The following is a 25,320-nucleotide window of genomic DNA, read 5'->3' as shown; positions in this document are numbered from 1 at the left end:
TATTTTTAGTAGAGACAGAGTTTCGCCATGCTGGCCAGCCTAGTCTTGAACTGCTGACCTCAGGTGATCCATCGCTTCGGCCTCCCAAAGTGCTCTGTAAAGGCGTGAGCCACAGCACCCGGCCTATAATCCTTCTTAATAATCATCACCATCCACCAAAAGAAGATGGAAATCTGAGTGATCATGTGCTTTCTACCTCTGAAAAGGCTTTCGGTTCTTCCACTTCCCTGTGATGCTTGTACTGTCTTCCTACATTTGCATCTTTCATTCCAATTATTGCAATAGCCTCCTAGGTGGTCCCTATAAACAGTATCTCCTCCTCTTCTCCAACTCAGCATAGCTAGTAAGTTACGTATCTAAACTATGGAGTTGTTCTGGACACACTCTTTAGAAAGTAAACTAAAAAGACTCTCCATTGTTTAAGAAATTTAGCCTCTACTTCTTAGCATCGCACTCCTGACTATTCATGATAACATTAGCTTTTCTAGACATACTCATTGCGATTCCCCCAGGCATCCCGCAGTTTAAGCACACCCAGTTGCATCTGGTAAACCTTGTAAGAGCTAAAGCCTGCGTCCTGTGATATCACACCTGCAAGGATGTCTATATGTATACGATCAATATTCTTGTCCTGTTTCCTCAGGCCACAGAGAATTGTGTATGCATTCTTCATAACCTCTCCTACCAGCTGGAGGCAGAGCTCCCAGAGAAATATTCCCAGAATATCTATATTCAAAACCGGAATATCCAGACTGACAACAACAAAAGTATTGGGTGTTTTGGCAGTCGAAGCAGGAAAGTAAAAGAGGTATATTGGGAAGTTTTTGAAAGAATGAGAAAGAGAGGGAGATAATGAGAGAGATTCTGTGTTTGTGTATATGTGTATGTCTAAGTACTTGGTATGTCTTGGCACTATTTTAAGTTATTGTAATTCTTACATCAACCTTTTGAGGTGTGTATTATTAATACCCTCATTTACCAGTGAGGAAACAGAGACACAGTAAGATTAATTTTCCCGGAATAATTCAGCAAGTAAGTAGAAGAGATTGAATACAATCCCAGGCAGCCTGGCTCCAGATTTTCATTGCTACCCATGAACCATACTGCTTTATGCTTTACAGGTTAGGAAAGAAGCTTAATGCAGCATAGCTAATTGTATATAAATTGTTTTTATTAAAGTCAGCCCTGATATTTGGCTTTGGGCATTCTGAAAACAAACTTTGGACATACTAAAAGCAAACCTCATAGGAAGGAATACATATTTATTTCCATACTGATATGAAAACTAAAAGAATGTAACCTCCCCTCCTTCTCTGAGTATCATGGTATTTGTGGAGATCAGCTGGTAAATTTAGAACCCTGGTGCTATCCTGGACACTTTCACAAGACTGAGGGAACAGGCCTGTTTTTCTTATCTGCAGGGTGGTTGTGACTAATTTAGCTTTTAGCTCAACAGCAGCCTGAAAACCATTCTAGAATGGCCTATGCTTAATTCTCTGAATTTTCTCTCACTGGGAGAAATATCAAGTTAGGGGTGTGGGGTGTTACTAGGAAGAAATAATCATCATGGGCTAAAAGTTAAGTGATTAGAAATTGTATGTATTTGCTTTTAAAATTTCTATTTCAAGGGCTTATGCAAATTATGAGCCTTTCTAGACAGTATTTCTGGTCTCCTGGTTTGAGTGTGAAATTGTACACATCACCTGACATGCATTAATTCTGGATTCCTTTTGTGTGTGGTCAGCAATACCAGGACATGCCGATGCCAGAGGAAAAGAGCAACCCCAAGGGTGTGGAGTGGCTGTGGCATTCCATCGTGATAAGGATGTATCTGTCACTGATCGCCAAGAGTGTCCGCAACTACACACAGGAAGCATCCTTAGGAGCTCTCCAGAACCTCACTGCCGGAAGTGGACCAGTGAGTATTGGGCCTGATTTCCTACTTTGTAAAATAATGATATTGTAGACATACCTACATTCATTTCAGAGACGAAACAGTGAGGTAAGAGACAAAGGTTTCTTATTTTAGTCAAGACAGTTCTCAGAAATTACAGAGGGTTTCAGTCTCAGCTTATGTGAAGTCAAGTCAGGCTGCTGTTGGTCAGTACTCTTTCAGTTACAGATCTCAGAATCCTGCCTCAAACGGGTTTAAGCAAAAAAGAGGAAATTTTTGGCTTATAGAACTGAAAAGTCCGGGGTGGGTCTTCTTTCTGCCATGACTGGACTTAGGTGCATCAGTGATTACAATTATGACTTTCTTCATCTTTTGGGCTTGGTTTTCCTCCGCTGGTTTTGTTCTCAAAGGTTCTGTCCATAGGGTAACAAAGACAGCCATGAATTATTTCAGGCTCACATTTTATCAGCCCCATGTGTCCCCCATAAGAAACAAACTACCATTTTCCGAAGAGTGTTGTTAAGAAGTTGGAGAGTATGTCTCACGGGCTGGCTTGGGCCTCTTGCCCGTTTCCGAACCAGTACCTGTGTCTCTGAGGCTGCGATGTTCTAACTGGCCAAGTCTGGGTCATATGCCCAGATTTGCCCTTCCAGGGGATGGGTTTGATTGGATGAGGGCCACTACCCCTTGTACCACATGGGCTAAACTGGTAAAGGAGTGCTTCCTAATGGAAAATGAGACTGTTACTACCAAAGGAAGGAGGAAAAAGTGCTGGGAAGGCAAAAACAACAGCAGATGTCTACTGCAGTGTGGAGTTGGAAAGGCCATCTGTGCTTTTGTGTCCCAGAAATTCAGCTACAAAATAAAGAGCTGATCCTCTTTCCAGATGCACTTACTTTATACCAGCAAAGTCAAAATAATTAAAACAGTAAAAGCTTATTCACTTCCCCATGTATTTTATACCCTTCCTATATTTAAGGTATTCTATAAGTATTTAATGATTTAAACTAAGCTTGTATTATTTGCCTTGGTCATGAAACGATTAGAATGAACTCCCCCCAAATAGCTCATTATCTGTGTAGTCTCCACTTATCTCTGTAGAGAAAAGGACTCTTGTAAGTAGCAAAAAATATTTACGTTTTACTTGAGAAACCATATTATTCTTTAATATGTGTGTTCACACAGAAGCTTGTTCTCTGTTTTGAATAAAATTGTGAAATGCTAACACCAGTATTTCTCTTACCTTAGCATTGTGGTTAAGAATGCACCCAAACTTTCATCTGTTTGGCTTTCTGCAAAATGTGCATTGAGAAGGAAACTGATAACTACCAGGGAGCCCTTAATGACACAGGGACACTAATGAATCATGTTATTTCCCATTTTCCTATGCTAGGTTTCCCAAAACCATTTATCTTACTTTGCTGAACTACAGAAGCCCTCTTATTAATTCCCAGCTAACATAAAAGAAAATTAAATAGGGGTGTGTGTGTGTGTGTGTGTGTGTGTGTTTAAGCTTGCTGTGGTCTGAGTCTAGTTCAATATAAGCTAACCCTTTAAGCTTGGATTTTAGCTTCTTCCATTCCAAGAGCCTCCCACAGAATCCAGACCAGGGGTGCTTTCATTTTTCTGAGGTTACAGGGATATTTGTGCCACTTAAGCTCTGAATATGATTGTATTACGTAGTCCCTAAGTTCCTACGTTCATTTGCTGAACACACATTCTTTTGAGCATATTACATAACAGACACTAGCAGTTATGGTGTGGGTTACACAGCAGTAAATAAGACAAATCCTTGTGTTTGGTAATAGTCTTACCAGGATAAAAAACAGAAATTTAAAGTACTAGGAAAACTTTAAGGTACCACGTCCATAAAGGACCTAAGTAAGGAAGATACCTTCATGACCTAATTGTATCAAGGCATTTAGAATCATACCTAGCCTTAGGTATGACTATTGGCTATTTCCCTCCCTTCAGGAGGGAGTGTTTAAAGGGAGGCCTATACTCTCTCCTAAAGGCAGGGAAGTAGCCAATAGTCATACCTAAGGGGCCTAATAGGCCATCCCTAAAGGGAAGCTTACACTCAACTGATACTGATTCATATTCAAGGTTGTTAGAACTGGACTTGATTGGAGATTTATAAGAGAAAATCATTAGCAGCATGGGGCAAATATGAGGCCCCTTTATTTTATTTTATTTTGTTTTTATTTATTATTGTTATTTTTGAGATGGAATCTCATTCTGTCACCCAGGCTGGAGTGCAGTGGCGCGATCTCAGCTCACTGCAACCTCCATCTCCCGGGTTCAAGCAATTCTCCTGCCTCAACCTCCTGAGTAGCTGGGATTACAGGTGCCTGCCACCACACCCAGCTAATTTTTGTATTTTTAGTAGAGATGAGGTTTCACCATGTTGGCCAGGCTGGTCTCAAACTCCTGACCTCAGGTGATCCACCAGCCTCAGCCTCCCAAAATGCTGGGATTACAGGTGTGAGCCACCGCGCCCAACCTCCCTTTATTTTTTTAAGTTACGAGATGCTTTTTAAAATTTTGACATATGTGTTTTTTTAAAATCATTACTTTTCCTAATTTTGTATGCTTAGATGCTGTGATAAGATCTCTGGCTTTATAATTTCAAACAAGGAATCTTTGAATAGGAAAACATGAAAATTAGGTCATACACATAGTACCAGAAAATATCAAGTCCATTGGTCATATGATCGTAACTGAGATAGCACCGAACAATTAATGACGGTGGACTTTACTCGGCAAAGAACCCAAGCTGAAATAGCTTCCTAAAAGACAGATTATATAATTTACATACAAAAATTATGACAGTAATTTCTAGTTAGTACAAGTATGTTAGTTTAAGCTTTATTAGTTCAGATATAATGGTTACTCTAGTAGCAAAAGGATGGAATAATAAAATTTACTTATTTAGCAAGCTCTTTAAATATAATATAAATTAAAAGATTAAACATTGCATAGTAAAAGTTAAAAGTCATTGACATAAAGTTTGGTTTTTTTGTCTTAATTTTTTGAGATAGAGTCTCATTCTGTTGTCCAGGCTAGAGTGCAGTGGTACGATCTCGGCTCACTGCACCCTCTGTCTCCTGGGTTCAAGTAATTCTCGTGCCTCAGCCTCCCAAGTAGTTGGGATTACAGGCATGTGCCACCACTCCCAACTAATTTCTGTATTTATAGTATAAACGGGTTTCACCATGTCAGCCAGGCTGGTCTCGAACTCCTGACCTCAAGTGATCTGCCCTCTTCAGCCTCCCTAAGTGCTGGGAACGGGCCTGACCCACTGTGCCCAGCCTGAAATAAATAGTTTTAAAAGCCCTTTATTTAATATCGATCAGAAAAAAATGAAACAGATTCCCTCAGCGGCCCCCAACCTTTTTGGCACCAGAGACTGGTTTCATGGAAGACAGTTTTTTCACAGACTAGGCTGGGGAGAGAGAGTTTCAGGATGAAACTGTTCCACCTTAGATCAATTAGATCCTTATAAGGAGCACACAGCCTAGATCCCTCACGTGTGCAGTTCACAATAGGGTTCGTGCGCCTATGAGAACCTAATGCCACCACGGATCTGACAGGAAGTGGAGCTCAAGCACTAATAATGCTCACTCACTGCTCACTTTCTGCTGTGCGGCGGGTTCCTAACGGTCCATGGTCTGGTACTGTGACCCAGGGGGTTGGGATCTTCTGCCCTACCGCATACCTTACCCAAAAATAAATACCAACAGGAATGAAACCTAAATATAAAAGGTAAAACAATAAAGATGCTAAACAATTACATGGAAGAATATCTTCATGACCTGGAATAGGGAAAGATTTCCTTAAAATGGACACAAAGAGGACTAACCTTAAAGTAAATATTTGATAAATTGACTAAGTTAATAACTTATGCTATCAAAAGACATGTTAAGACATTACAAAGGCAAACCACAGAGTGGGAAAAGATTTTTGCAACATATGTAAGTAACAAATGTGGGTATTCAGAAAATATAGAAGAGTTGAGATAACAATAAATAAACAAAACATGGACCGCCCAATAGAAAAATGAATGGACAAGAGACTTAAGAGACACTTGGCGAAAGATAACATTGAAATAGCCAACATAAATTCTTTCCCATGGCCAACGTCCAGAATGGTGTTTCACAGGTTTTCTTCTAGGATTCTTACATTTTGAGGTCTTAACATTTAAATCTTTAATCCATCTTGAATTAATTTTTATATATAGTAAAAGGTAGAGGTCCAGTTTTGTTTTTCCTCACATGGCTGGCCAGTTATCCCAGCACCATTTATTGAATAGGGAGTCCTTTCCCCATTGCTTATTTTTGTCAGCTTTGTCAAAGACCAGATGGCTGTAGGTGTGGAGCTTCATTGCTGGGTTGTCTATTCTGGGACCTAATTAAGCTAAAGAGCTTCTGCACAGCAAAATAAACTATCAAGGGAGTAAATAGACAACCTACGGAATGGGAGAAAATGTTCACAAAGTATGTATCTGGTAAAGGTTTAAATCCAGAATCTGTAAGGAACTTAAAAAATTCAGCAAGCAAAAACCAAATAACCCCATTTAAAAAGGGAGCAAAAGACATGAACAGACATTTCTCAAAAAAAGACATTGCCAGTGGCCAAAAAACATGAAAAAACACTCATCATCACTAATCATCATTAATCATCAAATCAAAACTACAGTGAGACGCCGTCTCACGCCACTTAAAATGGCTATTATTAAAAAGTCAAAATGCAACAGATGCTGGTGAGGCTTAGGAGAAAAGGGAACACTTACATACTGTTGGTGGGAATATAAATTAGTTCAGCCACTGTGGAAGGCAGTTTGGAGGTTTCTCAAAGAACTTAAAACAGAGCTACCATTCCACCCAGCAATCCCATTACTGAGTAGATATCCAAAGGAAAATAAATTATTCTACCAAAAAGACACGTGCACTCATAGGTTCATCACCATGCTGTTCGCAATAGCAAAGACACAGAATCCACCTGGGTGCCCATCCCTGGTGGATTGAATAAAGAAAATGTGGTACATATGCACCCTGGAATGATATGCAGCCATAAAAAAGAGTAAAATCATGTCCTTTGCAGCAACATGGATGCATCTGGAAGCCATTTTCCTAAGTGAATTAATGCAGGTACAGAAAAACAAATACCACATATTCTCACTTATACGTGGGAGTTAAACATTGGTTACTCGTGGACGTAAAGATTGCAACATTAGACACTGGGGACTACAAGAAGAGGGAGAGAAGGAGGGGGAAAGAGATGAATAACTAACTCTTGGGTACTATGCTCACTACCTGGGTGACGGGATCATTCATATCACAAACCTTAGCATCACACAGTATACCCATGTCACAAAGCTGCACATCTACCCCCTGAATCTAAAAGTTGAAATTTTTTTTCAAGGCCAATAAACATTTGAAAACATTTTTTCAACCTCATTAATGATCAAGGCAATATAAGTTAAAAGTGCTATTGCAAACAGTTGACCAGCTAAATAACAGTCATTCTCACATATTTATAAAAGCTAGAATATAGAATCTCTATCTGGTAGCGCTCATTGCTTATTTTCCTTATGGAGCAAATTATAAAGGTCATCCTACTTCACGCTTTCTCATTTCCCTCAGTGAATCAGAATTAGTGAAATTTTGCCATGCTGTCCCCAAGCTGAGCAAACAGCATTTAAGGAATCAGACCTCATCTACAGTCACATGTTTTCAATGATTGTTCTTACGAATTAACATGAAAACATTAATGCTCTTTATTATATCTAAGCATATATCATTAAATAGTGTAGTATGATATGGCTATAAAGCGAGATTTTAATTCTCAAGAAATTCTCATGTTTTAAAAGAAAACAAAAATTGTAAGAAATATTTTGTGACTTTGATTCCTCATCTTGTTTTCAAGTACCTTCTGAGATGATAAATCTTCAGGGAAACTTGATAGCATATTATTTATACAATTCAGGTCGGTAAACATTTGTATAGGACCTATCGTGTGCAAGGTACTATACAAGGCACTGAGGTGGAGAAAAGATGGATAAGATACATTCTTTCAAGAGGCTAATGAATGGTCTAGTAGGAGAGATAGGCAGTTTAGGAGAGTTGTAATCTAGAGAATTAGGGAGTAGTGGTAAGGAAGGAAGTAAAATGTCAGACTACAGAGGACTGTTTGAGCCGTACTAAGATGTTTGAACATCATTTGGAAGGCGATGGGGAGTCATGAAAGGGTTTAAATCTGAGGTGTGGAACATAATCAGATTAAATTTTACAAGGGTGATTCTGGTGTAAGGCTTTGAAACCCCCACTGGTGTTTAAGAAACAGGAAGTTTACTAGCAACATTGAGTTCCTTGTAGAGATTGGAGGCCATAATTTGCAGATTGGTTCTTCTGCAAATGCACTGTTTGCCCTAGCAGTATTTGGTAGACAAGTATAAAATCAGAAAAGAAAAAAGTTAAATGAACCCCGTATTGCAGTTTTGATGGGTGAGAGAAAAATAAGCTAGACTGACAAGATTGTTGAGAGTATTGGAATTTTTTTTTTTTAAGATGGAGTCTCACTCTGTCGCCCAGGGTGGAGTCCAGTGGCACAGTCAGCTCACTGCAACCTCCGCCTCCCAAGTTCAAGTGATTCTCCTACCTCAGCCTAGTAAGTAGCTGAGATTATAGGCGCCCACCACCACGCTCAGCTAATTTTTTGTATTTTTAGTAGAGACAGGGTTTCACCGTGTTGGCCAGGCTGGTTTCGAACTCCTCACCTCAGGTGATCTGCCTTCCTTAGCCTCCCAAAGTGCTGGGATTACAGGTTTGAGCCATAGTGCCCAACCTGGAGAGATAATATTTAATGCGATGGTTCGTGCACTGTAGTCTAAATAAGAAATTTAAGACAGGAGAGAATTGATATCTTGAGGTGTAAGGAATGAAGGTCGGGTAAAGGGACTGAAGTTCTTGATGAGGCTGAAGAGAAACATGGTAGGAGGGAGAGCAAGGAGAATGGGAAAATGTGTTCAGAGCCTGACATTGCTGAGCTTATGTTTTCAGAGGCAACGTGTCTCTGAGTGAACACAGGCTCTGTGTGACCATGGAAGTGAGTGGCTGATGTGTGGAAGAGATGAAAGTCAGGGACTGTGCGGGAGTCTAGGAACTATGAGGTAATCATTTTGATGAGGTATATGAATAGGAGATGGAGAAGGCTGTGAACTGGGCTCCAAAGCCTCCAGCGAATATTGAGGAAAGAACAATAGGCCTTGTGATAGCAAAGAAAATGCTGTGGGGGGTGATACAGCTGGACGGTGGTAACTCAGAAGAACAGGACTTATGCATTTGAGGGAAGACGGAATAGTGTAGAAGTGCAGCTGGGAAGAGAGAGAAGTGCCAAACGTCCCTCCTGGTCCAGGATACAGGAGTGGTGTCCAATAGTCTCCTCCTTGGATGGCTACAGGGGAAGGATTCTTCTCAGAGGAGAGCAAATAGTCTAACAGAATGTTCTGCAAATTAATGAAAGACAAATTTTTATTTGTTTATAATAGAACAAACATTATAAAATAGTAATTAAATTCCTTTGAGTCATGGACAGTTTGAGAGTCTAATAAAAGATATGTTTTAATAACTAGTATTGCAACTGTATCTAACAATTACATGTTTTCTTCCTCCCCTCTTTTTTTTTCCCGAGATGGGGTCTTGCCTTGTCATCCAGGCTGGAGTGCAGTGGTGCAAACGTGGCTCACTGCAGCCTTGACCACCAGGGTTCAAATGATTCTCTCCCACCTCAGCCTCCCAAGAAGCTAGAACCACAGGCACATACCACAACACTGGGCTAAATTTTTTTATCATTTGTAGAGACAAGGTCTCACTATGTTGCCCAGGCTGGTCTCAAACTCCTGGCCTCAAGCAATCCTCCCACCTCAGCCTCCCAAAGTTCTGGGATTACAGCCATGAGCCACCAGGCCTAACTTCTTCCTGCTCTTTTTAATATTGAAAGAAAAAAAGATACTGACTAAATTATAAAAACAATAAGACATGACAATTATTTGTTTCATTATATATTAAGCAGGCTCAGTTTAAAGTAAGTTGATTAATATTAAAGTCATATCCAAAGGCCCAAAATGAACTTGAAATGATTCTACTTCCCAATGTTTATACATTTTCTCCCACTGATCTGATAATCCTGTTCCTAAAATCCAGACATCCATATGAGAGTTCACAAGGGGTCCTTATGGCTTAGACTATTTGTTTGGTTGTTTGTTTTGGGGTTTTTAGTTTTTTGCTTTGGTTTTTACATTTTTGTTTTATGTTTGTCTGGTCACTATTGGGCTAACACTGACCATTATTTAGATTTATAACCTTCAATCTTGTGATGAATTGGTTTTGAAAACTGCAGGCTACACTTTTTTATTTCTCTAGTAAGCTCCTGGAAGTCAAGACATTTTATATTTTCAAAAATACAATTCTCACCTTCAGACTGACTGTGCTTGCGATAGTTTACAGCTACAGCCAGGAATAACAAATGCAAGGACTGTGATCAGTTAACACGGATTTGACCGAATATAGATCCAAACTTCTAAGTGGGTTACAGAAAGTCAATTGGCAGGTCGTTTGTATGGAAATAGCGATGGGTTTTCCCATTTAAAAGTTAATAATGGCTGGGCGCAGTGGCTCGTGCCTGTAATCCCAGCACTTTGGGAGACTGAGGCAGGTGGATCACTTGAGGTCAGGCGTTCAAGACCAGCCTGGCTAACACGGTGAAACTCTGTCTCTACTGAAAATACAAAAAATTAGCTGGGCGTGTTGGAGGGCGCCTGTAGTCCCAGCACTCAGGAGACTGAGGCAGGAGAATGGCGTGAACCCAGGAGGCAGAGGTTGCAGTGAGCCAGGATCACGCCATTGCACTCCAGCCTAGGCGACAGAGCGAGACTCCGTCTCAAAAAAAAAAAAAAGTGTAAATTAATTAACCTGTGTAAATTCCCAAAACTTGAACAAGAAGAAATAGAAAAGATGACTAATTATCAACCGGTAAATGAACTGAAATGATAATGAAAGACATCTCCCTTTAAGATTTTTTTCTCAGCTCAGTTAGCTTTCTGGGTGAACACAGATTCCATGTCACCGTGGAAGTGAGTGACAGATATGCAGCAATGTAGGATGAGGATCCCTAATCCAAATTTTCAAAATCTGAAATGCTCCAAAATCCAAAACCTTTTTAGCACCAGCATGACATCATGCGTTGAAAATGTTATACTTGACCTTATATGGCGAGTCAAGTCAAAACGCAGGCACACAATACACAGTTTACTCGGCATCCCCAAGCAGAAAAGAAAAAAAAACAAATCCCTCCCAGCTCCCTTCAGCTGCCATATATCTTTTCCACAGACACCCAGTTTCCCCCATGCAAGCAAGCACACCCACAAAGGATAGTAAAATGGCATGTGTGCAGGCCAGGCATGCTGATGGCAGGTTTCCCACAATGCCCCACATGGAGCCAAGACCTACATGCATGACTCAACTGTGTTTGCTTGCTTACTCTTTACTCTGTGGTATAAAGGTATTGCTGAAAATGACAAAATGACCTACAGATACCCCTCAGGGTAACTGATAAAAAGAGGAAGCATTTATGTTTACCTCTAGCACAGAAAGCCAAGCTGTTGGAGAAACTGGACAGGAGTATATGAAACATCCATATATGACCTGAAGAAACAGAAGGATACATTGTTGAAGTTCTGTGCTGAAACTGATTCACAGAAGTTAGTGAAAATTAGAAAACTGCATAAAGTCAAACATGAAGATCTTGATCATGTATTGAAAGTGCGGATCTGTCCACGTCACAGTGAACACATGCCACATAATGGTATGCTGACCATGAAACAAGCAAAGATCTTGATGAACTGAAAATTAAAAGGAAATGTGAATAATCAATAGGCTGGTTGCAGAAATTTAACAAAAGACACAGCATTACATTTTTAAAGATTTGTGATGATAAAGCATCTGCTGATCACAAAGCAGTGAAGAAATTCATTGAGTTTGCCAGTCATGCCTAATGAAAATCTGAAGCCAAAACAAGTCTATAATGCTGATGAAACATCACTGTTTTGGCATCATTGCCTCAGAAAGACACTGACTACAGCTGATGAAACAGCACCTACTAGAATTAAGGCTGCCAAGGACAGAATATGCCGAGATGTGTTAATGCATCAGGCACACATAAGTGGGGTGATAGATAAAAACTTGTGTCCTCACTGTTTTCAAGGAGCAAGTTTCTTACCAGTCTGTTATTATGCTAACAGAAAGACATGGAGCACCAGGGACATCTTTTTTGATTCGTTTCACAAACATTTGGTACCAAGTGGCTAATGCTTGCTGCAGGGAGACTCGACTGGATGATGACTGCAAGATTTTGTTATCACATGACAACTGTTCTGCTCATCTCCCAGCTGAAATTCTCATTTTAAAAATGTCTATTCTATGTACTTTCCCTCAAATGTGACTTCATCATTTTAGCCATGTGACCAGAGTATCCTTAGATCAATAAAGAGTAGATTAAAAAAACACTTTTCTTGAACAGCATGCTGGCTAGCAGCGGTGTACAGAGGTGTGGGTGTGAGAAAGTGTTCAAAAGGAGTTTAGCCTGAGGATGCTCTATATGCTGTTGCCATTGCTTGAAACAGGTGTGCATGCCTGGCACAACTCTGGCCTACAGCTATGTCCAGTGGTAATGATAAACGAGATGGTGGCTTTGAAGGATTATATATGTCAAGTGAGAAAAAAAAGATGGCTGAACTCCTGACCTTTGCAAAAAAATAGACTTCATAATCCGTCAGTAAGCTGGAAGAAGTGAATACTAAAGAAGTTTTTAACATTGATAACAAGGCTCCACTTGTTCATTCATTGACCAATGGTGAAATGGCCAAAATGATTCTGAATAAGGTAATGATGATAATAGTGATGTTGTTAACACTGCAGAAAAAGTGCCTATAGATGACAGGGTGAAATTGTGTGATGGGCTTATTGAAGAACTAGAGCAGCAGGCATTCATAACAGAACAACTCATTCTATTTATAAAATCAAAGAGAGACTGCTAAAATAAGAGCCATTGTTGAGTTGGGGACCAAGAGGGCCCATTAGAAGCAGCTGCAGCCCACAGCACAGAGAGGAATGAAAGCGTCGAGTGAATTCAGCACCTTCAGCTGAAATATCCAGGTTCTCACACTGGGACTGACTAGACAATCATCCTGACCCGGAGAGAATAAAGAAAAGCAGAGTGGGCCAGTGGCCCACCCAGGAGCCTCACGGAGCCAAAGGAACCCCCACCCCCAGCAGAGGGAAGCAGTGACTGATTGTGCAACCCGCCCAGGAAACCATGCTTCTCCCACAGATCTTTGCAACCTGTGGATCAGGAGATCCCCTCATGAGCCCACACTACTAGGGCCTTGGATCCAATAAACAGAGCTGTGTGGAGCCTCAGCACAGGTACACACAGAGACAAGAGTTTTACATACTCCACCCTGGAATTCCCAGCAAGGTGACAGATCCCTTTGTACATTCCCCTAGGAAGAGGGCTGAATCCAGGGAGCCAAGCAGCATTGTTCTGCGGGCCCCACTTCCACAGCACCTCACAAGTTAAGACCCACTGGCTTGGAAATTCCAGCCAGCCAATGGCAACACAGTGAGTCTGCCTGAAACAGGAGGGAGTTCCCTGGGGGAGGGGTGGCTACTATTTCTATGGTTTGGTCAACTGCATATTCCAGCCTGCCAGCTCCAGAGAGTCTGGGTGGTCCAGATGAGGAGGGGATACCCCCCCAACACTGCACAGCTGCTATGCCAGATTGTGCCCAAACTGCTTTAAAGTGGGACCCCGATCCATTCCTCCTCACGGGGCAGGGCCTCCCTGTGGGGGGCCTTTAATCACTCCAGCCAGGCTTATATGGACAGAGAGCTCTGATCTCTCCCTGGGATGGAGCTCCTGGCAGGAGGGGAGGCCGCCATCTCTGTGGTTCGGTCAGCTGAGCTGTTCCAGCTTGCCTACTGTAGAGAGTCTGGGCAGTCCGGATGAGGAAGGGTCCTCCCAAACACAGCACACCTGCTCTACAGCCAGACTGCTTCTGTAAGCAGGTGCCTAATTCCATTCCTCCTGACTAGGTGAGACCTTTCAATAAGGGCCTAATTCCATTCCTCCTGACTAGGTGAGACCTTTCAATAAACCTCCGAAAGGAGCATTTGGGCCAGAAGCAGGTCAGTACCCACCCTGGGATGGAGTGTCCAGAGGAAGGAGCAGGCTGCCATCTTTGCTGCTTCACAACCTTCACTGTTGATACCTCCAAGTACAGGAAAAGCAGAGGCAACTAAGGTCTGGAGCAGTTCCCCAGCAAACCACAGCAGCCTATGGTTGCTAACAGTCAGTAGCCTGACTGTGAAAAGAAAAAAACAAACAAACAAACAGAAAACAACAACATCAACAAAAAAGACCCCACAGAAACTCCTTCAGAGGTCAGCAGCCTCAAAGGTCGAAGGTAGATAAGCCCACAAAGACGAGAAAGAATCAATGCAAAAACACTGAAAACTCAAAAAGACAGAGGGCCTCTTCTCCTCCAGATGACTACAACACCTCTCCAGCAAGGACTCAGAACAGCGATGAGTCTGAGATGGCTGAGTTGACAGAAGTAGGCTTCAGAAGGTTGGAAACAACAAACTTCGCTGAGATAAAGGAGCACGTTGTAACCCAATGCAAAGAAGCTAAAAATCATGATAAAACAATACAGGAGCTGATAACCAGAATAGCCAGTTTAGAGAGGAACATAACTGACTTGATAGGGCTGAAAAATATAACATGAGAACTTCACCGTGCAATCACAAGTATCAATAGCAGAATAGACCAAGCGGAGGAAAGGACCTCAGAGTTTGAAGACTATCTTTCTGAAATAAGACAGGCAGACAAGAATAGAGAAAAAAGAATGAAAAGGAATGAACAAAACCTCCAAGAAATGTGGGATTATGTAAAGAGATGGAACCTGCGACTGATTGGGGTACCTGAAAGAGACAGGGAGAACAGAACCAAGTTGGAAAACATACTTTAGGATATCATCCCAATAGAATTTCCCCAACCTAGCAAGACAGGCCAGCATTCAAATTCAGGAAATGGAGAGAACTCCAGTAGAATACTCTATGAGAAGATCATCTCCAAGACACATACTTATCAGATTCTATGTCAAAATGAAAGTATAAATGTTAAGGGCAGCCAGAGAGAAAGGCCAGATCACTTACAAGGTAAGCCCATCAGACTAACAGCAGACTTCTCAGCAGAAATCCTACAAGCCAGAAGAGATTGGGGGCCAATATTTAAAATTCTTAAAGAAAAGAATTTCCAACACAGAATTTCATTTTCAGCCAAACTAAGCTTCATAAACAAAAGAGAAATAAGATCCTTTGCAGACAAGCAAATGACGAGGGAATTCATCAATACGAGGCCTACCTTGCAAAAGCTCCTGAAAGAAGCACTAAATATGGAAAGAAAAAACCATTACCAGCCACTGTGAAAACACACTGAAGTACACAGACCAGTGACACTATGAAGCAACCACATAAACAAGTCTGCAAAATTACCAGTTAGCGTCATGACGACAGGATCAAATTCACACATAACAATACTAGCCTTAAATGTAAATGGGCTAAATGCACCAATCAAAAGACACAGAATGGCAAGCTGGATAAAGAGCCAAACCCCATTGGTGTCCTGTCTTCCATCCCACATGCAAAGACACACTTAGGCTCAAAATAAAGGGATAGAGGAAAGTTTACCAAGCAAATGGAAAACAGAAAAAAGCAAGGGTTGCAATCCTAGTTCTGACAAAACAGACTTTAAACCAACAAAGATCAAAAAAAGACAAAGAGGGGCATTACATAATGGTAAAGGGTTCAATTCATCAAGAAGAGTTAACTCAGCTCTGGATCAAGCAGACCTGATATCTACAGAACTCTCCACCAAAAAACAGCAGAATATTCATTCTCCTCCTCACCCTATAGCACTTACCCAAAACTTGTTCATATAATTAGAAGTAAAACACTCCCTAGCAAATGCAAAAGAACCGAAATCATAGGAAACCATCTCTCAGATGACAGTGCAACCAAATTAGAACTCAAGATTAAGAAATTCACTCAAAACTACACATGTACATAGAAATTGAACAACCTGCTCCTGAATTACTTGTGGATAAATAATGAAATTAAGGCAGAAGTCAAGAAGTGATTTGAAATTAATGAGAACAAACAGACAGTGTACCAGAATCTCTGGGACACAGCTAAAGCAGTGTTAAGAGGGAAATTTGTAATCCTAAATGCCCAGATCAATAAGCTAGAAAGATCTCAAGGTGGCCAGGCACGGTGGCTCATGCCTGTAATCCCAGCACTTTGGGAGGCCGAGGTGGGCAGATCACAAGGTCAGGAGATAGAGACCATCCTGGCTAACAAGGTGAAACCCTGTCTTTACTAAAAATACAAAAATTAGCTGGGCATGGTGGTGGGCACCTGTAGTCCCAGCTACTTGGGAGCCTGAGGCAGGAGAATGGCGTGAACCCAGGAGGCAGAGCTTGCAGTGAGCCGCGATTGTGCCACTACACTCCAGCCTGGGCAACAGAATGAGACTCCATCTCAAAAAAAAAAAAAAAAATATCTCAAGGTAACAACCTAACATCACAACTAAAAGAACTAGAGAACCAAGAGCAAACAAACCCCAAGGCAAGAAATAGCCAAGATCAGAGTGGAACCCAAGGAGATACAGACACACACACAAAACCCTTCAAAAAATCAACACATTCAGGAGCTGTTTTTTTGAAAAAAAAAAAAAAATTAATAAAATGATCTGCTAGCTAGACTAATAGAAAAGAGAGAAGAATCAAATAACACAATCAGAAATGATAAGGGGGATATCACCACTGACCCCACAGAAATACATACAACCATCAGAGAATACTATAAATACCTCTATATGCATAAACTAGAAGATCTAGAAAAACATGGATAAACTTCTGGACACATACATCTTCCCAAGACTGAACCAAGAAGAAATCGAATCCCTTAATAGACCAATAATGAGTTCTAAAGTTGAGGTGGTAATAAATAGCCTACCAACCACAAAAGACCCAGGACCAGACAGATTTACAGCTGAAATCTGCCAGAGGTACAAAGAAGAGTGGGTACCATTTCTACTGAAACTATTCCAAAAAATTGAAAAGGAGGAACTCCTCCTTAACTTATTGTATGAGACCAGCATCATCCTGATACCAAAACCTGGCAGAGATACAACAACAAAAAAAGAAAACTTCAGGCCAATATCCCTGACAAACATCGATACAAAAATCCTCGGTAAAATACTGGCAAACTGAATCTAGCAGCATGTCAAAAAGCGTATCCACCACCATCAAGTGGGTTTCATCCCTGGGCTGCAAGGTTGGTTCAACATTTGCAAATCAATAAATGTGATCCATCACATAAACAGAACTACAGACATGATCTACAAACAGAACTACCACATGATCTCAATAGATGCAGAAAAGGCCCTTCATAAAATTCAGCATCCCTTCAAGGTAAAAGCTCTCAATAAACTACTGCCCAAAGTAATTTATAGATTCAATGCTATCCCCATTAAACTACCATTGACATTCTTCACAGAATTAGAAAAAAATCTATTTTAAAATTCATATGGAATTGAAAAAGAGCCGAATAGCCAAGACAATCTTAAGCAAAAAGGTCAAAGCTAGAGGCCTCATGCTACCTGACTTCAAACTGTATTACAAAGCTACCATAACCAAAACAGCATGGTACTGGTACAAAAGCAGACACATAGACCAGTGGAATTGAATAGAGAACTCAGAAATAAGACTGCACACCTACAACAATCTGATCTTCAACAAACCTGACAAAAGCAAGCAATGGGGAAAGGATTCCCTATTTAATAAATGGTGCTGGGCGAACTGGCTAGTCAAATGCAGAAAATTGAAAGTGGACCCCTTCCTTACACTTTATACAAAAATTAACTCAAGATGGAGACTTAAATGTAAAACCCACAACTATAAAAACCCTAGAAGAAAATCTAGGCAATACCATTCAGGACATAGGCAACGGCAAAGATTTCATGACAAAAACGCCAAAAGCAATAGCAATGAAAGCAAAAATTGACAAATGGGATGCAGTGAAACTAAAGAGCTTCTGCACAGCAAAAGAAACTATCATCAGAGTGAACAGACAACCTAGAGAATGGGAGAAAGTGTTTACAGTCTATCTGCCTGACAAAGGTCTAATATCCAGCGTCTACAAGGAACCTAAACAAATTTACAAGACAGACAAAAAAAAAATTAAAAAGTGGACAAAGGACATGAACAAACTCTTCTCAAAAGAAGACATACATGTGGTTAACAAACGTGAAAAAAAAGTTCAGCATCACTGATCATTAGAAAAATGCAAATCAGAACCACTGTGAGGTACCATCTCATGCCAGTCAGAATGGCGATTATTAAAAAGTCAGAAAAACAACAGATGCTGGTGAGGTTGCAGAGAAAAAGGAACGCTTTTCCACCATTGGTGGGAGGGCAAGTTAGTTCAACCGTTGTGGAAAACAGTGTGGTGATTTCTTAAAGATCTAGAGGCAGAAATACCATCTGACCCAGCAGTTCCATTGTTGGGTATATACCCAAAGGAATATAAATCATTCTCATATAAAGACACATGAATGTGTATGTTCATTGCAGCACTATTCACAATAGCAAAGACATGGAATCAACCCAAATGCCCATCAGTGATAGATTGAATAAAGAAAATGTCCTACATACACACCATGGAATACTGTGCAGCCATAAAAAGGAACGAGATCATGTCCTTTGCAGGGACATGGATGGAGATGGAAGCCGTTATCCTTGGCAAACAGAAAGCCAAGCACCACATGGCCTCACTTATAAGTGGGAGCTGAACAATGGGAACACATGGATACTTGGTGGGGAACAGCACACACTGGGGCCTGTTGGGGACTTGGGGGGATGAGGGAGAGCATCGGGAAGAATAGCTGATGTGTGCTGGGCTAGGTGATGGGATGATCTGTGCAGCAGACCACCATGGTACACATTAACCTATGTAACAAACCTACACATCCTGCACGTGTACCCCTGAACTTAAAAGTTGAAGGAAAAAAAGCCATTGTTAATGAGGCAGATGACTCTAGAGGCAACATTTTGCAAAACCATCCAACAGAATGCCTCCTCATCCCTAAAGGACCCAGTTCCTCATCCCTCAATTGCTTTTCATGTTTCTTCTCACCGGAAAAAAACAAACAAAAAACAGTAGACAATAACCTTTGCATCAAAACACAGCACGGTAGTTAGAGACAGAAAGCCTGCCATTGTCTGTCGCTGTTAGACTGCTGAGACAGGTATTCTGGTGATGCTACTGTGCTGCTTAGTTACCTGAACACATTATTTTTTTTTTAACTGTTTTAATGGCATACCATGTTTTTAACTGTTGAGTACAGGTGTAAGAAAATGATAGCCTATCGTAGTATATGAATTCAGAGTCAGGAATAATGGTGATGCAAACAACCACAGATTGTCCATGTGGGTGGCTGAGATAGTGACACCTTTGCTTTCTGATGGTTCCATGTATACAAACTATTTCATGCGCAGAATTATTACAAATATTGTATAAAATGACCTCCAGGCTATAAGTATAAGGTGCATATGAAAGATAAATGAATTTCACGTTTAGACTTGGTTCTATCTATCCCCAAGATATTTCATTGTACATTTGCAAATCTTCCAAAATCTGAAAAAAACCCAAAACACTTCTGGTCTCAAGCATTTCAGATAAGGGATATTCAATCTGTATGGCTAAATTCTACCAAGCCCAAAAGAAGAGATTATTCTTGTATTACACAAACAGCTAAAGGAGATAGAAAAAGATTAAATACTACCCAACTAACTTAATGATGTTAGTATAACCTTGATTCTAAAAGTGAAAAGGGTAGTACAAGGAAAAGGTTAATCCATTTTATTTATAAACACAGATGCAAAAAAATGTAATAACCTAATTAAATCCAACATTGCATTGCATTACATTTATTTGTTTGTTTGCTTGTTGAGACAGAGTGTTGCTCTGTCACCCAGGCTGGAGTGCAGTGGCACGATCTTGGCTCTCTGCCACCTCTGTCTCCCAGGTTCAAGCGATTCTCCTGCCTCAGCCTCTTGAGTAGCTGGGACTACAGGCACGCACCACCATACCTGGCTAATATTTTTGTATTTTTTAGTAGAGACAGGGTTTCACCATGTTGGCCAGGCTGGTCTTGAACTCCTGGCCTCAGGTGATCCGCCAGCTTTGGCCTCCCAAAGTGCTGGGATTACAGGTGTGAGCCACCACGCCCAGCCCCAAGATTGCATTTAAATGTACTGAATAAACAGTTTTTATCTAGTAATTAACTTGAAAACCTAATTTAGACTAGTTTCATCACAGTTCTAATTTTTAAAACATCTTCAGCCGGGCATAGTGGCTCACTCCTGTAATTCCAACACTTTGGGAGGCTGAGGCAGGTGGATCACCTGAGTCAGGAGTTCGAGACCAGCCTGGCCAACATGATAAAACACCATCTCTACTAAAAGTACAAAAAAATTAGCTGGGTGTGGTGGCACACACCTGTAATCCCAGCTACTCCGGAGGCTGAGGCAGGAGAATCACTTGAACCTGGAGGGTGGAGGTTGTGGTGAACTGAGATCGCACCACTGCACTCCAGCCTGGGTGACAGAGAGAGACTCCGTCTCAAAATAAATAAATAAATAAAATAAAAATAAAATAAAACATTTTCATCAACCTCTGGTAATCTACAGAAAACTTAATATTATCATGAAATCAAACACAATAGCACTTCTAAGATGTGTCTTACAAAACAGATGCCGACGTCAGTGGCTCAGGCAGTTGTCCAGAAGGAAAATGGCCTTCAGCACACCCGAAAGATGCTGCATGTCGGTGACCTAAGTGTGAAAAAGACAGCCATCTCGCTGCTAAGAAATCTGTCCCGGAATCTTTCTCTGCAGAATGAAATTGGTGAGTCGGTATAAGTATCTATGTGTAATATGTACATGCTGAAGATACAATGCAATGAAATGTTGTCTGTATCCCCTCCCGTTCACAATGATGCACTGGAAATGGGAGTAAGGAGTAGGTGATAAACTGGCCTGCCTTTTCTGCCGCCAGATATCACAAAGAGGCTTTCTCGGTGGATCTCACCAGAGATTTTTTTAAATACCCAACATTTTTTTAAAAATTACTACAAAAGAAAAATTTTAGAGCATACTAATAATTAACAACATAAGTAATACTGTTGATATTTTTCACTGGGTGGCACCCTCAGTCACACCATCCAATGAAGTCTTTCTAATCCATATAGTTGTCTTTCAGAATGTTCTCTCGGTGGCTCTCTTAAGCACCATAATTCTAGAACATTTGAAAAACACATGTAGTGGTAGTTTACTTTAGTAGTCTGGCAGTGTGTTGGACATAAAAAAAAATGGATAAGCAGATAATCACAATAGAAAGACAAAAAAGGAGTCACTGAGTATAGCAAATTTGGCATCTTTTTTTGGGTAACTGCGATGAGACATATTTTGCCTTTGACTGTATTATTGACAGGGATGATAATGGTGTTACATTATCAAATAACATAATTTTTTATTTATTTGCTTATACCAAGAAGTATGTGATAAATGTTTGTTGTATCAAGTAGAAAATTACAAAATGAGATGATAGAAAGATAATGCTAAAATTAAACATGCTTCGTAATGCTCTATAAATAGGTCGTTTCTAACAACTCAAACTCAGTTTTTCACAACATTTCACAAAAAATATAAACAATATTTTGCTTGTTTTAATGGATTAGATTTTTAAATATGCACACAGATAGCCCCAGAGATATTGAAGGCTGCAGTTATGTTTTAGTAATGTCATTTTCAAAGCCAGCCAGCCGCACATTTGACAGGAGGTTTTATACAATGGTTTCATGCTCATTATGAGTAGAGACAACCTGGAACATTCTCAGTGAATCTGAAAGAGACCTTGCCATAGGCACTCTCAAAATTATTAAAATGCTCTCCCCGTGGTCTTTTGTGCTGAACTTCAATAGAGGTGTATTATCCTTCCCTTTTTTGTTCTTTTCCCAAATGAAAAATTGACTCCATCTTTAAAACACCGCCAAGGTAAACAATGGCACTGTACACATTAAGCATGTACCTTCAGGGCAGGAATGCTGTTGGCCTCAGGCTCTGCAGTCCCCTAAATATTGGGAAGGTATAGCCGTAGCCACCTGGTTTATAGTAGATGATTCTGTTGATACACTTCACTTTAAGGATAACAGAGAGAAGAGGCTTCAGCAAGATAAATGCAATTTTAAAATTCCAAATTGGCTTCATGTCAAATATATAAGTAAAAGGACTTCTCTTAATTCAGAATTTTAATAGCCAGACATAAGTGAAAATCATCTTGAATACATGCTTTGTGTTTCTCACCAGAGCTTTCTAAGCCAGGTAACTTTCCCTGTTCTCACCTGAAATAAGTTGTTACGTTTTACTTACATCTAGAGAAATAAACTTGAAACTTACATTTTCTCAAAAACTTAAAGACAGGCAATGGGGCATGGTAACAGAATAACAGATTTCACACAGAAGACATGGGTGTGTATCTCACAGTGCTACTTTGCCAGTCAAGGCTTTCATTCTGTAGTTTAACTTATTAAAAGGAGGAAGCCTTCTGATAATAGCATCCATTGAGAGCTTACCACATGCGCAGTACTATAATACACTTAACATGCATTGATTCATTCCCTCAAAATAACCCTGTGACATAGACATTATTATCTCACATTGCAACTTAGGGAAAAACAAATAGAGACGTTAAATAGCTTGCTCAGGCCATAGAGCCATAAAGTAGCAGAACCAGGACTGAAACTAAAGCCCTCTGGCTTTAGATGAACACTGAGCTCTCCACAGTATGCTGTGTGCTTGAACCACAGTCAAAAAGAAAGAGTTCAGGCCTGTGAGCAGAAGGTATGTCTTACCTGTCAATCAGGTCCAGGTATTATGATGACATATCATTCAGTGCCTTTTATTGAGTACTTGTCCATTTCAGGAATGATGATCAATGCTGGAAACATAGAAATAAGTAAGATAATTGGCTTCAAGGAACCCACAGCCTCATTTGAGGTTGAGACAGTCACACAATTCATTACAATCCAGTATCACAGAGAGAGAAATGTGCTTCAAGATGCCACGTGAACACAGATGAAGGCACACAATAAAATTAGGCAGTATTTGTTAATTCCTGATCAATGCAACACATATTCGGGAACTGTGGGGATCAGCAAAAGCAAAAGATGCATTCTCTCTATCTTTTAAGAAGAGTCTAAAGTGGTTAGAGGAAAAAGAGGAAAACATACATGAAAATAACTATTACAAAAAGTTTAAGCACAAGTTCGCATTGACCAAAATATGTACCATAGGACAAGTTCCAGTGGACTTGTCAAATAGTAATACCTTTTTAAATTGTCCAATAAGTTTTTGGGTACAGGTGGTTTTTGGTTACATGGATAAGTTATTTAGTGATGATTTCTGAGATGTTGGTGCACCTGTCACCTGAGGAGTGCACATTGTGCCCAATGTGTAGTCTTTTATCCCTCACCCCTTCCTACCTTTCCCCAAGTCCCCAAAATCCACTATATCACTTATTCCTTTGCATCCTCATAGCTTAGCTCCCACTTATAAGTGAGAACATACAATATTTGGTTTTCCATTCCTGAGTTATTTCACTTAGAATAGTGGTCTCTAATTTCATCCAATTGAGCCGCAAAGGCCATTATGTCTGTCTTTTTAATGGCTGAGTAGTGTTCCATGGTGTATGTATACCACATTTTCTGTATCCACTTGTTGGTTGATGGGCATTTAGGTTGGCTCCATATTTTGCAATTGTGAATTGTGCTGCTATAAACATGCATGTACAAGTGTCTTTTTCATATAATGACTTCTTTTACTTTGGGTAGATACCCAGTAGTGGAATTGCTGGATCAAATGGTAGTTCTACTTTAGTTCCTTAAGGCATCTCCATGCTGTTTTCTATAGTGGTTGTACTAGTTTACATTCCTACCAGCAGTGTAGAAGTGTTCCCTTTTCACCACATCCATGCCAACATCTATTATATTTTGATTTTTAAATTATGGTCATTCTTGCAGGAGTAAGGTGGTATCTCATTGTGCTTTTAATTTGCATTTCCATGGTAATTAGTAATGTTGAGCATTTTTTTCATGTTTGTTTGAAGCTTATCAAAAAAATTTTCATATGCCATTTGTATATCTTCTTTTGAGAATTGTCTATTCATGTCCTTAGCCCACTTTTTGATGAAATTATTTGGCTTTTTTCTTGCTGATTTGAGTTCCTTGTAGATTCTGGATATTAGTCCTTTGTCGAATGCAGTTTGTGAATATTTTCTCCCACTCTGTGGGGTATCTGTTTACTCTGCTGATTATTTCTTTTGCTGTGCAGAAGCTTTTTAGTTTAATTGAATCCCATTTACTTATTTTGCGTTGTGTTGCGTTTGTTTTTGGGTTCTTGGTCATGAACTCTTTGCCTAAGCCAATGTCTAGAAGAGATTTTCCATGATTATCTTCTGGAATTTTTATGGTTTCAGGTCTCAGATTTAAGTCTTTGATCCATCTTGAGTTGGTTTTTGAGTGAAAGATGATGATCCAGCTTTATTCTTTTACATGTGGCTTGCCAATTATCCCAGCACCATTTGTTGAATATGTTGAATAAGGTGGCCTTTCCCCACTCTGTGTTTTTGTTTGCTTTGTCAAAGATCAGTTGGCTGTAAGTATTTGGCTTTATTTCTGGGTTCTCTATTCTGTTCCATTGGTCTATGTGTCTTTTTTATTTTCTGTAGCCTAATTGTGAAAGTGACGTGTCTATTTTTTTTAATACTTTTCTTATTAGTACAAAAAGAAAGCCAAACTCAAACTTACAACCAAGAAGTTATATACATAGTAGAAAAGTACCTTTAAAATAGTTTATTTCTCTTTTTAGAATGGTAGTATTACTTATGTATTGAAAAAAACCTTGGGAAGCAAAGATTATTCATGTATTATTTATTCTCTTATTTAATTGTACTTTTTAAAATAGAGACAGGGTCTCATTATATTTTCCAGACTGGTCTCAAACTCCTGGGCTCAAGTGATCCACCTGCCTCGGTCTTTTAAAGTGCTGGGATTACAGACATAAGCCACTGTGCCTGGCCTCAGAAATGATTTTAGTTTGGCCGGGCACAGTGGCTCACGCCTGTAATCCCAGCACTTTGGGAGGCCGAGGCAGGCAGATCACGAGGTCAGGAGATCAAGACCATCCT

The 25,320-nt window shown here is 40.1% G+C and overlaps 1 protein-coding gene across 1 annotated transcript in view; it reads left to right on the top strand.

The window, feature by feature from the left end:
- The window catches only part of PKP2 (plakophilin 2), a 102,827-nt gene that overhangs the window by 71,857 nt on the left and 5,650 nt on the right, over window positions 1-25,320 (top strand). Inside the window, exons 7-9 of the mRNA XM_011967592.1 lie at window positions 644-808; window positions 1,745-1,918; window positions 20,829-20,982. Of these exons, the coding sequence (XP_011822982.1) occupies window positions 644-808; window positions 1,745-1,918; window positions 20,829-20,982 (493 nt within the window). The remainder of the gene's footprint in view (window positions 1-643; window positions 809-1,744; window positions 1,919-20,828; window positions 20,983-25,320) is intronic.

The sequence above is a fragment of the Mandrillus leucophaeus genome, unplaced genomic scaffold (assembly GCF_000951045.1).
Source record: "Mandrillus leucophaeus isolate KB7577 unplaced genomic scaffold, Mleu.le_1.0 Scaffold802, whole genome shotgun sequence".
Classification (NCBI taxonomy): Eukaryota; Metazoa; Chordata; class Mammalia; order Primates; family Cercopithecidae; genus Mandrillus; species Mandrillus leucophaeus.
The sequence above is the reverse complement of the archived record's forward strand: the minus strand, read 5'-3'. Positions and strand labels throughout refer to the sequence as shown.